Source organism: Eleutherodactylus coqui, chromosome 3 (genome assembly GCF_035609145.1).
Source record: "Eleutherodactylus coqui strain aEleCoq1 chromosome 3, aEleCoq1.hap1, whole genome shotgun sequence".
Classification (NCBI taxonomy): Eukaryota; Metazoa; Chordata; class Amphibia; order Anura; family Eleutherodactylidae; genus Eleutherodactylus; species Eleutherodactylus coqui.
In genome coordinates, this window is record NC_089839.1 from 229539989 (window position 1) to 229553818 (window position 13830).

The 13830-nt window shown below is 39.9% G+C and overlaps 1 protein-coding gene across 3 annotated transcripts in view; it reads right to left on the reverse strand.

Annotated features, from left to right (window-relative positions):
• Positions 1-333: 333 nt before the first annotated feature.
• Positions 334-13830, reverse strand: part of PDE4DIP (phosphodiesterase 4D interacting protein) — a 144765-nt gene continuing 131268 nt past the window's right edge. For all 3 annotated transcript variants that reach the window (XM_066597053.1, XM_066597052.1, XM_066597051.1), the window contains 5 exons: positions 12851-13053; positions 9352-9495; positions 5168-5306; positions 1539-1585; positions 334-534 (listed from right to left, as the gene is read on the reverse strand). In XM_066597053.1, coding sequence (XP_066453150.1) covers positions 487-534; positions 1539-1585; positions 5168-5306; positions 9352-9495; positions 12851-13053 — 581 coding nt within the window. In that variant the 3' untranslated portion in view covers positions 334-486. The remainder of the gene's footprint in view (positions 535-1538; positions 1586-5167; positions 5307-9351; positions 9496-12850; positions 13054-13830) is intronic.

Below are 13830 nucleotides of genomic sequence, written 5' to 3' on the forward strand. Positions count from 1 at the left end.
GACGGAACCATGGCAACGGGGACGCTAGCAACGGAGCAGGTAAGTGAATAACTTCTGTATGGCTCATATTTAATGCACGATGTATATTACAAAGTGCATTAATATGGCCATACAGAAGTGCATAGACCCACTTGCTTTCGTGAGACAACCCCTTTAAGTACAATATGTGAGAAAAAAAACAATGATAGAATTACTGGGATATGCAAAACCTTTACAGAGTTATTCTATGTTAATGTGATATGTGTCAGTTTCATAACTTGGCTCCATCACTAAGGGGTTAAATTAAGTGATAAAGCTAACCATATCTATAAAATCACAAACAGACAAGACAACTTATTTGAACATATTTTTATTTTTTTTATAATTCTGAAGTTCAGTGTATAACAGAAAAATAATTGTAACAACTCTTCATAACTTATTTTACAATTTCAAATATAATAAAACTCATCCAAATATTGTCTTGATTATCTTCATCCTTCAACTGTTTCAGGTCAGCTGAAAAGATGGTCGTAATACATTGTTGCTGCGTTTGACCTAAAGTTGGAAATAAAAAATTAGTGTTTGTGACAGTGGTAGAAATACATGGAAGATATTTTTTTCTACTAGAGCTTTTGGAAATCAAAATGCTAACGACCACCGGCCGGTACGTGCGTGTTACATGCTCCGCCCCTGAGCACATGATGGTGATGTCATCACAGGTTCTTCATCCCTGTGCAGATACTAATGAGCACCTGTCTGTGAGTGAGTAAGTTACATGTTCCACCCCTGATCACATGAGAATGACATCATCACAGGTCCTTCATCCCTGTACAGATACTAACAACCACCTGTCCATGGGGGAGTTACATGCTCCGCCCCTGATCAAATATTGCCATACTTCTCTATCTAGTTCATAATAAGAACTACTGCTGGCAAAAACTGGAAGAGATGCCAATAAGAACTCAATTGATTCCTAGCTGTTGTTTTCTAACCCTTTTTTAGCAATTCAGAATTGAATTACGGTTGATTGTCTTTTGGCAAAACCACCACTTTTTATAAATACGTGTACTGTTTTTAACACAGTAATGGAGCTTAATCATTCATGTTCGATTTGCACATGTTTAATGTACATTACATTGAATGTCAATGAGTCCATCCTTGACCTACTGAGATGATTACATAAGTATTATTTGTATTCATGATCTGACCAGATCAAGTTATGATAGATTTTATATATCTTCACATTAAAACAGTTGTGAAATTGTTCCAATTTAAATAATGCAAATTGAAACTTTATTTTTTCATATGCGTACATCAAAATTCTTATTTGTCTTCTGTACAAAAATTTGTTGAAAATTCAATAAAAAAATATTGTTTCAAAAAATATATTTTGAATGTTTTATATCATTTATTTAATGGCCTTTTATCTTTTTACTATTCATTCCTGTTTTTTATTTTCATTCTAACAATTATACTTTAAGGTATAAATTCTCTTCAGTCTATCATCAATTAAACATGTATTATGCTTTATGTTTTACTAATTACTAGCAATCACTTACCAGTAGATTTAATCTTGCTTTCTTCAACACACTACAGGTAGACGTAACTGCAAAAAAACCCATAAATTTATGTTTAATTTAAATGTTAAAAATCTACATTCTCAATATATCGGTTTAAATTTACAGTTACGGGGACTGCACTGGATATATACTGTACAGCATACAAAAACACAACACAGGTCCTATTGTTTACAGCATCTTCTACCACTTTTGAAGTAACCCTCTGGTTTCAGGACAGAATTCTGTTTCTTCTTCTTCTCTGCCGATGTCCTTCCAATCCACTGGTTCAGGATCCTGTTTTTAGCTGTCCAAGATGGCCACTGCAATTTTCTAGCTGCCTAATGCACACTGTGCACTGCTCTCTGATTGGCCAGTGGGGATTATGTGAATAATGCTGACCAATCGGAAAGCAGGTAAAGAGAATTGGTAATCTAATAGTACCAATACACTGTGGGGATTAGATAGTCTGAAGCTTGTGTCTGCCATCTTGGATCACTAAAAATGGGACCCGAAATGGGCAGATTAAAGGGCCATCAGCACGGAAGACCAACAGCAGTAATATAACTGCCCCCTGTGGTCCAAGGACAAAATGTTATCCTGAAAACAGACGGTCGCTTTAAGCGGGGTATCAATTTCAGTGTACCTTTTGATGAACATTATATATAATACATACACAGACCATTAAAATACCTCCTTAATATTGTTTAGGTCTCCCTCACTCTGCCAAGACATCAAACAGCTCTGAACTGTTGAGGCATGCACTCCAAAACACCTATGAAGTTGCCCTTTGGTATGTGGCACCAAGACATTAGGAGTAAATTCTTAAAGTCCTACGAACTACAAGGTGGGGACTTCATGGACCTGCCTTGTGTTACCAGCACATCGATTGCCCCATCCATTAGGGAATACCATTGCCATGAAGGGAAGTAGGGAATCACTAAAAATATGTATTGACAAATCTTCCTATGGGCTGTGATAATTTACTGAGAATAGGAAATTAAAACATAACTTGTATTAAATGTGTATTAAGCCCTTAGTGACCACTCATATGTGTTTTGACGTCTTGTGTGTCTGGGCTTTATTTTACATGGCCGTAAAAACATGCTCAACCTGTAGACTAAAGGAGTGGGGTATGCGAGTGTGACAGCTCCCTGGCTAAAGCTATCATCAGGGGTCACGGTGTGCAACCCCAAGTTATCCAATGGATAACGGTGATTGCATAAAAGTAAAAAAAAGTTAAACAAAGTCAAAGTTTCATCTCCCCTCACCGATCAGATCCGTGAGGTTAGCTGAAACTACTCACTTCCGTCCTCCTGCAAGGACCTGACACCGTCTTCTGCGCATGCACGCCAGAAGTAAAATGTTTGGCGCATTTGCAGAAGGCCGAAGAGGCAGGGAAATTTAGAATCTCCCTGCTCCCGGCTCACAAAGATAGCCGAGAGCAGGGAGATGTCACTGGGGGCTGCGGTATGCGGTCCCCAGTCACGTGAACACTGTTATCCAATGGATAATGTTGATCATGTAAGAAAAAGTTTGTTTCATCTCCCCTCACGGATCATATCCATGAGGGGATATTAAATTATGTACCTAAGGCCCCCGGATTTATACATAGAACTTATACCCGCTTCTGCACGTGTGCCTGTCTGCAAAATGGCGTGCGCACGCGCAAAAGCCAAGGATTGGCGGGGAAATTTAAAATCTTCCTGCTCCTGGCAACCAAACATAGCCGAGAGCCTGGAGATGTCACTTGGGGGGCTGTGGACATTCTGCAGCAGATTTGCAGCAGAAAATCTGCACGAAAATTTGCATTAAACTGCATTAAAAATACATGTCAAAATCCAAACCATTGGTGCAGATTTTCATCTCTTCTTTTACGCGGATCTGCCGCAGATTTCACCCTTTCAATGGAAAGTGTGAAATGTTTTGCGTATTTGCATTAAGAACTGTGTTAAAATCTGCACCAATTGTGCCTCTTTTGGACGCTCTTTTCATTGTGGTTTTGATGCTGATTTTCCGCTACGTGTGAAGTACCCTCATGGTGCGTTCAGAAGGCAGAATTTTCCACATGAATTCCATCTCTAAAAAATGCGGCAAAATCCACGACTTTCTGCTGCTGCTTTTTCTGTAAATTAGGCTCTATCAATTGGCAAAATCCATGTGTGGAATTCCAATGCGTTTCTGACACGACTTCTTGCTGCAGAAACTAGATTTTTTGCATCAGAATCCCGCAGAGCTAAATCCGTGTGCGGAACCTTAGCAAAAACCATAGCAGAAAGACTCGGATTTTGCCATGTTTTTTAGAGACAGAATTCCACGGTTAATTCTACCGTATGAACATACCTCCAAGGCTGTGCTACCACACAGTCAAAAACACTTGCAGCTTAAACTCAGCCCAGCTGTGACTACCAATGGCAGCATGATTGTGACAACATTATTGGCAAAATTGAGCGGCCACTGGCTGCAGGGGCTGGGCGCTGAGCAGGATATCACCCATAATTGTTCGAACTTAGACTAAAAGTGACCAGCCTGTTAAGTTGATAGTATTCAAGTGTTATTAAAAGCAAAATACCGGGTGAGGCAGAAGTCTGTACACACCCATTTAACTGGTGTAATATTGAGAAAATTTACCTCCAATGTGTGAAAGTATTAATTTTAATGCAGTATTAATGGATATTGCATTTTTTGGTCAAAGAGATGTTTTTAGCAGCCATTTTGACTTTTGCCACTTTTAATTCAACTTAGTTTTTTCAACTGGGAAGGGGGTTATGGGGTATATCAATTTTGGCTAGAATTTACTAAGAAAACTCTTGAAGTGTCTGCTTTGCTCTATTATACGTTGGTTATTTGTGCCTGACATTCAGGGCCTTTTTTACTGATGGATCACTTAACGTCGACAAGTAATCCCAAATGTTACAGGGTACCATCTGTGCTTAACGAGGACAGCGAGTTCCCACTTTAGTTTCAACAGGATGACATACTCCGTACGTTACTGTGCTGTATGCAACTGACTGGATGTGCAATTCCCTGGGCACTTGATTGGACGTAGAGGTCCGGTAGGATGGCCACCAAGGTTGCTGAACTTTTGTCTCTGGGGCCATTTAAAGTCCCCTTGTATGTTGAAAAAAATCAGCAATATGGTCCACCTCAAATGGAATCCAACAGGGCTGTAAAGAAATATCATCTGCAGTTTTTAAGCATGTTTACGAAGACTGGATTAAATGTTTACCATGTGAATCGGGAAGAACAGTGGACACATTGAACATGCCACGTAAAGCATTTTGTGAAAAGTTGCCTTCACTTAACACCTAAACAAATAAACCTATGACAAAACTGACACTTTCAGTTTGCTTCTGAGTAAATTTTAGCGAATACTTATATATCACCCCCTTCCCATTTGAAAAACCTGAGTTAAATTCAATATGGTAAAGTTCAAAATGGCTGCCGAAAACATCTTCTCTACCAAAAAATGTGGCTTCCCTCCCAATTAATACTTTCATACATTGGAAATCAATTTTCTCATTATTACACCAGTTAAACAGGTGTGTCCAAACATTTGTCTCACCCTGTAATCAGGTGTATAGATTTTTATGTTTCATTGTGTTGCAAACAGATATACAGATACCACATACGTTGCTTTATGATATGCTTTTCCATGCCTTCTCTTGCAAGATTTGTGTGTTTCACACGATCTGATGCTTTCTGTAGAAGTATTTCTTGCTGTTTTATTGTGTTTTTCAGGGTGCAGATCTCATCTTTCATTACCTGTTCCTGTTATAGAAATCATATATCAACAACGATGCAACACAAATACATGACATACTAGATAATTTAACCCCTTAGTGACCAGGCTTTTTTCCATTTTTGTTTTTTCCTACTCCCTTTTAAAAAATCGTAGCTCCTTTATTTATCCATCGACATCGCTGTATGAGGGCTTGTTTTTTGCGGAACGAGTTGTATTTTTCAATGGCACTATTTATTGTACCATATAATGTACTGAAAAACTTTTTAAAAATTCTTAGCGGAGAGAAATGGAAAAAAAACGACATTCCACCATCTTTCGGTGCGTCCTGTTTCTATGGCGCACAAACTGCAACAAAAATGACCTGATATTTTTATTGTATGGGTCAGTATGATTACTACGATACCAAACTTATATAGTTTTTTTTTTTGCTGTAGTACTTGTATTTTTTTTTAAAGATATTTAATTTTTTTCAATTATTTTCTGCGGTCATTTTGTGCGCGCAATAACTTTTTTATTTTTCTGTCGACGTAGTTGTGCAAGGGCTCAATTTTTGCGGGATGTCCTGTAGTTTCCGATGGTATCAATTTGGAATACATACAACTTTTTGATCGCTTTTTATTGCATTTTTTCTGGAAGACAGGGTAACTAAAAAAGTGTATTTCTGGCATTCTTTATTTTTTTTTTCGGACGATGTTCACCGTGCAGGAAAAATAATGCACTACTTTGATAGATCGGACTTTTACGGACGCGGCGATACCAAATACATATTTTTATTTTATGATTTAGATTTTTTAGTAATTGATATGGCAAAAGGGGGGTGATTTAAACTTTTATTACTTTTTTTTTTTTTACAATTTAAAAAAACTTTATTGATTTTTTTTTCACTTTACTTTGAAGTCCCCCTGGGGGACTTTAACATGCGATGCTTTGATCGCTCCTGCAGTATAACGTAATGCTATAGCATTACGTCATACTGGTTTTTTACAGGCAGTCTATCAAGCCACCCTGTGTGGATAGCTTGATAGGCAGTCTGCTAAGGCAGCCCTGGGGCCATTCATTAGGTCCCCGGCTGCCATGACACCTGCACGGCTCCCCCATATCTCACCGCGGGGGGGCCGTGCGGGACTCCCAAACAGCGCTCGGGGGATTTAAATGCCGCTGTCAGAATTGACAGCAGGATTTAAAGGGTTAATAGCCCCGAACGGCCGAGTGCGGCTATTGCCCGCGGGTGTCAGCTGTAATAAACAGCTGACGCCCGCGCTGTATGGAGGGAGATAGCGGCGCTACCTCCCTCCATATACGTCCTGCAGCTGCAGGACGTAAAAACACTATAGGGTGGTCACTAAGGGGTTAAGAGAGACTATCACCATAATACAGTATCTGATGAAACACGGAACCCTTTTCTCTTTTGCTTTTTAGATGCTTAATTCAGTTTTGTGCCATTTTCTGAGAATGCTGATAAATGTGAAGTTCTGCACAAGGGCAGGGAAAATACATGTCCCATTACATACTGAGGCCTTATACACACAAGCACTTTATCGCGACTATTTAGCTGCGATAAAACGCCGACCGGAAATCGACCAGCATCTGAAGCATTGGAATTCATGGATTTCATGGGCAATGTTCAGCCGCGTAAAATCGTCCGTCTGGAAAAGATAGAACATACACTGACAAATCCGGCGGCCGAATTTCAACACGACCGCCAAAGATAGGTCTTGCCCTATCTTTTGGCTGGAATATACTGGCGGCTCCTATAGACTCCTGCGGGAGATCATAAGAGCCATAATAAAAGGGCAGGTAAGGGAGTTTAGCAGCCGCTAGCACTACTAAACCATGTCAGCTAGCTCTATTTAAATAATGGAAGCCATGCTGAGCATTTCTCCTGGCCGAAGAAATTCCGGTCTGCGGCGTATATACACTGCACCCGGTCGTGTGAATGGGCGAGAAAACACAAGATTTAACTACAACCCGGTCATGGCTCTCTCCCGTTCATGCGATTTTCAGCCATGATGCACCCGGCGAAAAATCGCAATGCTCGTGTAAAAGAGGCCTTAAATGGGAAACCACTGGGCAAAACGGACAGGGAAAAGGACTTGGAGATTTTAGTTAACTGTAAGTTTTACTGGAGCAACCAGTGTCAGGCAGCTGCTAGCAAGGTAAATAGGATCATGGCCGCATTAAAAGAGGTCTAGGGGTGCATGATGAGAACATTGTTCTTGCTCTTTACAAGTCACTGGTCAGATGACACACGGAATATTTTGCATATTGAGGGGCAATCTAATAACCATGTATAAATATATCAAGGGACAATACAGAGATCTCTCCTAGATTGGCAAAAAAGGGGGTTCTCTACCCTAAGAGCAGTGAGACCATGGAACTCTCTGCCTGAGGATGTGGTGATGGCGAATTCAATAAAAGAGTTTCTTGAACGATACAATATTATATGTTATATTTATTAATAACTTCAAAGGGTTGGTGATCCGGGAATATTCTGATTGCCAGACTTGGAATCAGGAAGGATTTTTCTTCCCTTTAAATTGGGAAAATTGGCTTCTACCTCTTTGGGTTTTGGGGGGGGGGGGGGGCTTCCTCTGGATTAACATTGCGGGGTTGGGGGAATGGACTAACGGGGATGAACAAATGCCTTTTTTCAGCTTAACATACTATCTTACTATGTTGCATTTCTTTTAAGTTGAACATTTTCATTTCTCCGTTCCATTTGAGGAGCAGGCAAAAAGGAAATAGAAACAGACTTAAACAGTTCCATCTTGTTCCGCATGATTTTAGTGGGTTTCAGTAAAAACTGAAATATTTTCGTTTATTTCCTTTTAATTCCGTTCCATTTCATTTCCATTTTTTAATCGGAACAAGTAGCGCAGATGAGAAATGGAAATGCATAACTGAGAATAATGCTACTGTAAACGAGCCCTTAATATTTGCCTTTCTTTTTTATCTGTGGTACAGCAATACAGAGGAATGCATGCAAAATTTAGACATCAATGCCCCACATGGAAATTTTTTAACTAGTACTACAGTGTTTCCCCAAAAATAAGACACTGTCTTAGATTAATTTTGCCCCAAAAGAGGCAGAATGTCTTATTTTTGGGGGGAGGGGGAGTCTTATAATACTCACCAAGTAGACAGTGTTCGGGTCCCTCGCGCTGGTCTCCGGCACTGCTGCAGGTTTCCGTGTTCTCCTGAATGCTGACAGAGCATTTCTTCCCAGTAGCGGGGCTTGAATACCCCGCCTCCAGCAAGCAATTGTTCTGATTGGTTCATCGAGCGCCGCATCAGCCACTCAGAGCCGGCGCTTGATTAACCAATCACAGCCAGTCATTGAATGACGTCACTGAAGAGGAGTAGAGTGCAAATTATTCAATGCACCAACATCTTTGAAATTATGTTTTGTGAGTTTTGACAAAGTCCATTCTGTATATTGTGATGCTGCGCAGTATGGCGTGCTACAGACGTCATTTTCCATACCTTTGTGTTTGTTTTTTGAATGTGAAAAGGACACTGATGCAGGTACAATGAACATAAAACTCTATTGTAGTTTTTGAACATGAACTGTTTGCATCATTCTTCCAGCAACCATGTTTTCTTTGCACGGCTCTTGAGTGGGATATGATGATATTTTTTTCATTTAAGTGCCTCCACCAACGCATTCTACAACACTAATCTATAAAATTCTGTTTAAAAACTATAAAACGTAGATCACCTATCTCGAGCATTTCCCCCACCTGACCCTGCCCAGCTCACCTCCGCCTACTTTCTACTATATCCAAAATTTCGGAGGTGGTCGTAATTTACGAAAAACAGACAATCCTTTTGGTGCCTGGATGCGGCAGCCAGTTGAAGATGAGCAGCAGGGTAGGAGCAGGGGCTGACATGGGAATAATATCTGCTACCACCACACAATTGTGCCCTACACCCCTTACCCCAGGTTTGAATATTTACGCTTCCCACATGTCTGATCCAGGTTTCCCTCTCTCCACCACTAGATTGCTAGGAAGTACTTAGCTAATGATGTTCTTAACTATGGTTATAATTCTGAATATCACTTATAAATACCTGTTTTGTTTGCGATTCGTTAACTTGTTTGGCAGACGGAATCGTACTCAAAAACAAATTCAGCATAGAATTTGATTCCTCCAAAACATTATCCAGGGATCTAATAGTTGAAAACAATTTATTGACGTTTCCACGATCCATCACCTAAGAAACCGACAAACAACATAATGTAAAAACCATTTTTTTTTAAACGTCTGCTTAAAAGGAATCTATTAGCTACTTTTAGCCCTATAAGCTTAGCTTATGTCCCCAAATTAGCTGACCTGCTGAGCTCAGGATGTAAGTTTTATACTTACCTTCCCCATCATTCCCTCGGTGTCAGCGCTTAAAGCGGCTTCTGCAGTGTATTGAGTAGTATACTAAGTAGTCCTCCCATTCTAAGTTTAGAATGGGAGGACTATATAGTGTGCGGCTCAATGCATTCAGTGGTGGTTCTCATCGCTGACACCAAGGGAATGACGGGGGAGGCGAGTATAAAACTTACATCCTGAGCTCAGCAGGTCAGCTAAATTGAGGACATAAGCTTAGCTTATAGGGCTAAAAGTAGCTGATAGATTCCCTTTAGGGATGAACTGTCAGGTCTGTTTTAGTAAATAATTGTATTCTCTGTAACAATCCTAAAGCATCTTCTCTTATAATTTTGGGTTGTCCTATTCCTCTTTCATTTCTGCTAGGAATGCATGAATAAATTGACAACTAGGTTGCTAGTGGAGTATCCCTTCAAAATCTCACATGGTCCAAACAATGCCAAACTGTATAGGAACACACCTGTATAAACTGCAGGCATCATGTTATAGAGCAGGAGGAGCTGAGCAGACTGATATATAGTATTATGGGGAAAGAGTCAGTATAACTTGTATTTTATTCATTTATATCTCTGCACATCCTGAGTTGAATAGTCCAATGTGCGGTCTTATCAGTGATTGACAGCCATGTGTGTATGACTGTAAATACAGGGAGGGCTGTGAGAATCCTGTCACACAGTGATAATGAGGGAGATAGCAGTTCATCATCTCTGAATACTTATGGTCTTAAGGTTATTTAAGTGAATACAAAGGGTAATGATAATCACATCGTTCTCCCAACAGGCAGCAATGGCTCTGGCTTTAGCTGCCCATGTGATACGGTTCTCATGCATCATGGGATTTCTAGCAAAGAATAAAGGAAGCAGGGGAAATCTAAAAATCAACATGGTGTCTGATAAGTATCAGACAAGAGGCTGCACTACATTGAAGTGAGTGCAATGTACATAGAAGACATTCAGAATGAGGGAATGGGTGCAGTGATTGGAAAATGAGTTTTCACTGAAGTGGCCCTTCGACTGTACAACATTATGAATATAAGCAAAAGATACAACATTGACTTTACAAGCATTTAACTGTATTGCCTTATGTTAAAAGGAATGTGTCATCAGAAAATGACCTATTATTTAAAATCCTTTTGATATTAATTATATTTTTAAGATTTTTGGTATTTTTTTTTTTTATTTCACCAGGTTTAGCAGTTTTCACTCTAGCTACTGATCCTCAGATAATAGGCTAAACGAATAAAAGAATGCAGGCTATCTATAAGCAGAGAGATGGTGAGGGAACACTTAGCTAACTTACATGAATTCAAGTCTCCAGGTCCAGATGAATTACATCCTAGGATACTGAAGTAAGCAGCAGAGGTAATTGCTGAACCACTCGAATTTGAAAATTTGAAAAGTTTGGAAAAGGGTAAATTTTGTCCCTAGCTTCAAATAAGAGAAAAAGATGGATCCAGGAAACTACAGGCCTGTAAGCCCCGCTTTTATACTAGAAGATTTGTGTATACTAATAGATCACTGACTGAATATGAGTCAACAGTGTGATGCAGCAGCAAAAATGGCAGAAACAATTGTGGGATGTATTAAGAGAGTCTAGATCAAGTGAGGCAATTTTCCCTCTCTATTCTTCCTTAGTCAGACCTCATCTTGAATACTGTGTCTAGTTCTGGGCACCCTCATTTTAAAAATACATCGACAAACTGAAGCAAATTCAGAGAAGAGCTACTATTATGGTGAGCAGTTTGCAAACCATGTCCTATGAGGACATAACGTCTTTCGGGTGCTGGTTAGGAGACGCTTGTGTAGTAGCCATGCAGGATTGGAGAATAGTCAGGAGGAAGCTGGAGGTCATCACCAGGTAGTCACGTTTGCAGTACAATGACTCAGGTGAGAAGCAGAGTCAGATGGGAAGCCAGGAGTCGTCAGCAGGTAGTCATGTTTGCAACAGAAATGGATGAGGTGCAAAGTGTAGTCAGATGGAAAGTCAGGAGTCATCAGCAGGTAGTCACATATGCAGTACAAATGGATAAGGCGGGAAGTGTAGTCACATGGAAAGCCATTAGTCATCAGCAGGTAGTCACGTTTGCAAAACAAATATATGAGGTAGGAAGCGTTGTCAGATGGGAAGCCAGGAGTCATCAGCAGATAGTCCCATATGCAGGAAAGGAGCAGGTGAGGACAGGAAGCTTGATACAGGCAATGGAGCACAATAATCAAGCAATGCAAGAGTGTCAGGCCCAGGCTTTTGTAGCAATTCCTAATCAGGAACAGGTGGAGCTAGAACAAGGGCTGGATAGTATGATCTGGAAAACAAGGTCAAAGTATGCAGAGGGATTTGTCCAAATGCCTGGTTAGCTCAATAAGAAGGGCTACTGCTTGGAGTGCAGGAGGTTCCCGGATCAAGTCCTCACAGATAAATGGTTAAAGGACCTGATCTGGGAATGTTTAGCTTTCAAAAAAGAAAGCTGAGAGGAGACTTAATAGTCATCTACAAATATCTGAAGGGCTGTCACAGTGCAGAGGGATCAGCCCTATTCTCATTTGTACAAGGAAAGACTAGAAGCAATGGGATGAAACTGAAAGGGTGGAGACACAAATTAGATATTAAAAAAATCTTTTTGAAACTGAGGGTGATCAGTGAGTGGAACTGGTTGCCATGGGAGGCTGCGAGTTCTCCAAAAGGCTAGACAGACATCTGTCTGGGATGGTTTAGTAAATCCTGCATTGAGCAGGGGGTTGGACTTGATTACCCCAGAGGTCCCTTACAACTCTATGTTTCTACATCATGTTTTGAATTCTTTAATATTCATCTCATTTTCATCAGGCAGGAGTAGAATGACATGTTACACACACACACACACACACACACATATATATATATATACATGCACAATAGGTGATGGTCATGGCTCTCATACCTCCCTCTCCCTGCACAATGACCACTGCACATGTAAAATCAAAGAACGTTTCCAGTCTACAGACACCCATAGTTCATGTAGCTACTGTAAAGCATCTCTCTAAATGGTGTCAGCAGCAGCTCAGGCCACGTGGCTGCCCCATAATTGTATGTACATAAGATAGAATTAAAAATCTACCATCAGAAAATAAATACACTGAATATTTGTCAGTATCTATTTTATATAGTGAAAAATAGGTCATGCTTTCAATTTAAGCGTGTTGAATTATTATTACCTTGCTTCCATGTTCTTCAAGGAAAGGTATATGAAGGAATGACTGTACACATATCTCAATGTTGTGTAACAATGTCTTCCCATCCAATATGCTTTTCTTCAAAGCACTGAGATCCTCAGTGTGACAAAAGATATAAAGCTCATTTCTGTTGAGCGTATCCATCTGCGGAATACTATCCAAAAATATAGAGTTGCAGCACGAATCTAAAAGAAAATGAAGATATTTAAAGGGACCCTCCAGGCCTGAACAAACAAAGATGGCTGCACTGCTTCTCCGACTACTTGATGCAGACTGTGCACAATATACATCGGTAGTCTAAGACACACAATGCTGATCTGATATACCAGAAACAACATATTTCTATTTCTGTACAACTTGATAAGGGCCAGTCACATAGTAGCCAATCTACTGTGGCAGAGGAGAAGTATCTGTTATGCTGGATTCCAATATGGCCGATTCTCCTGGTACATAAGCCACTAACCCTCTCCTAGAGGTGTTTGACATTAGTTTTTTTGTCACCTCTCCATTGAAATAAAAATCTCAATTGAAACAATTTAAATAAACATGTCCGCTTGGATCGGGGGAGATATCAGTTGGCTCAATAAGTGTACTGCCAAAAGCTATCAGATGTGAAGAGCTAAGTTTAGGGCATAGGGGTACTACAGAACTGTTTACAAATAGCATGTACACGATAATTTATGTGTACAAAGAATATTGCTGGATAACCCATATACAATACAGAGTATGGGAAAGTTTAGTGTTAATTTCAGTGTGCTTTAATTTGTAAATGCAACAAAACCCCAGAAGACTCTACCCTGTTCTTCTATAGACAGGTCATTATGTGTAGTCTTCACTGTTTATTTTTCATAGAATCCAGTTCCATTGAAGTGCTTATTCATCTAATATAACACATATCTAGCCTATTTTATAATATAATTATACCTCCTATTTTCATGCACTTGCAATGTACCAAGTACTGC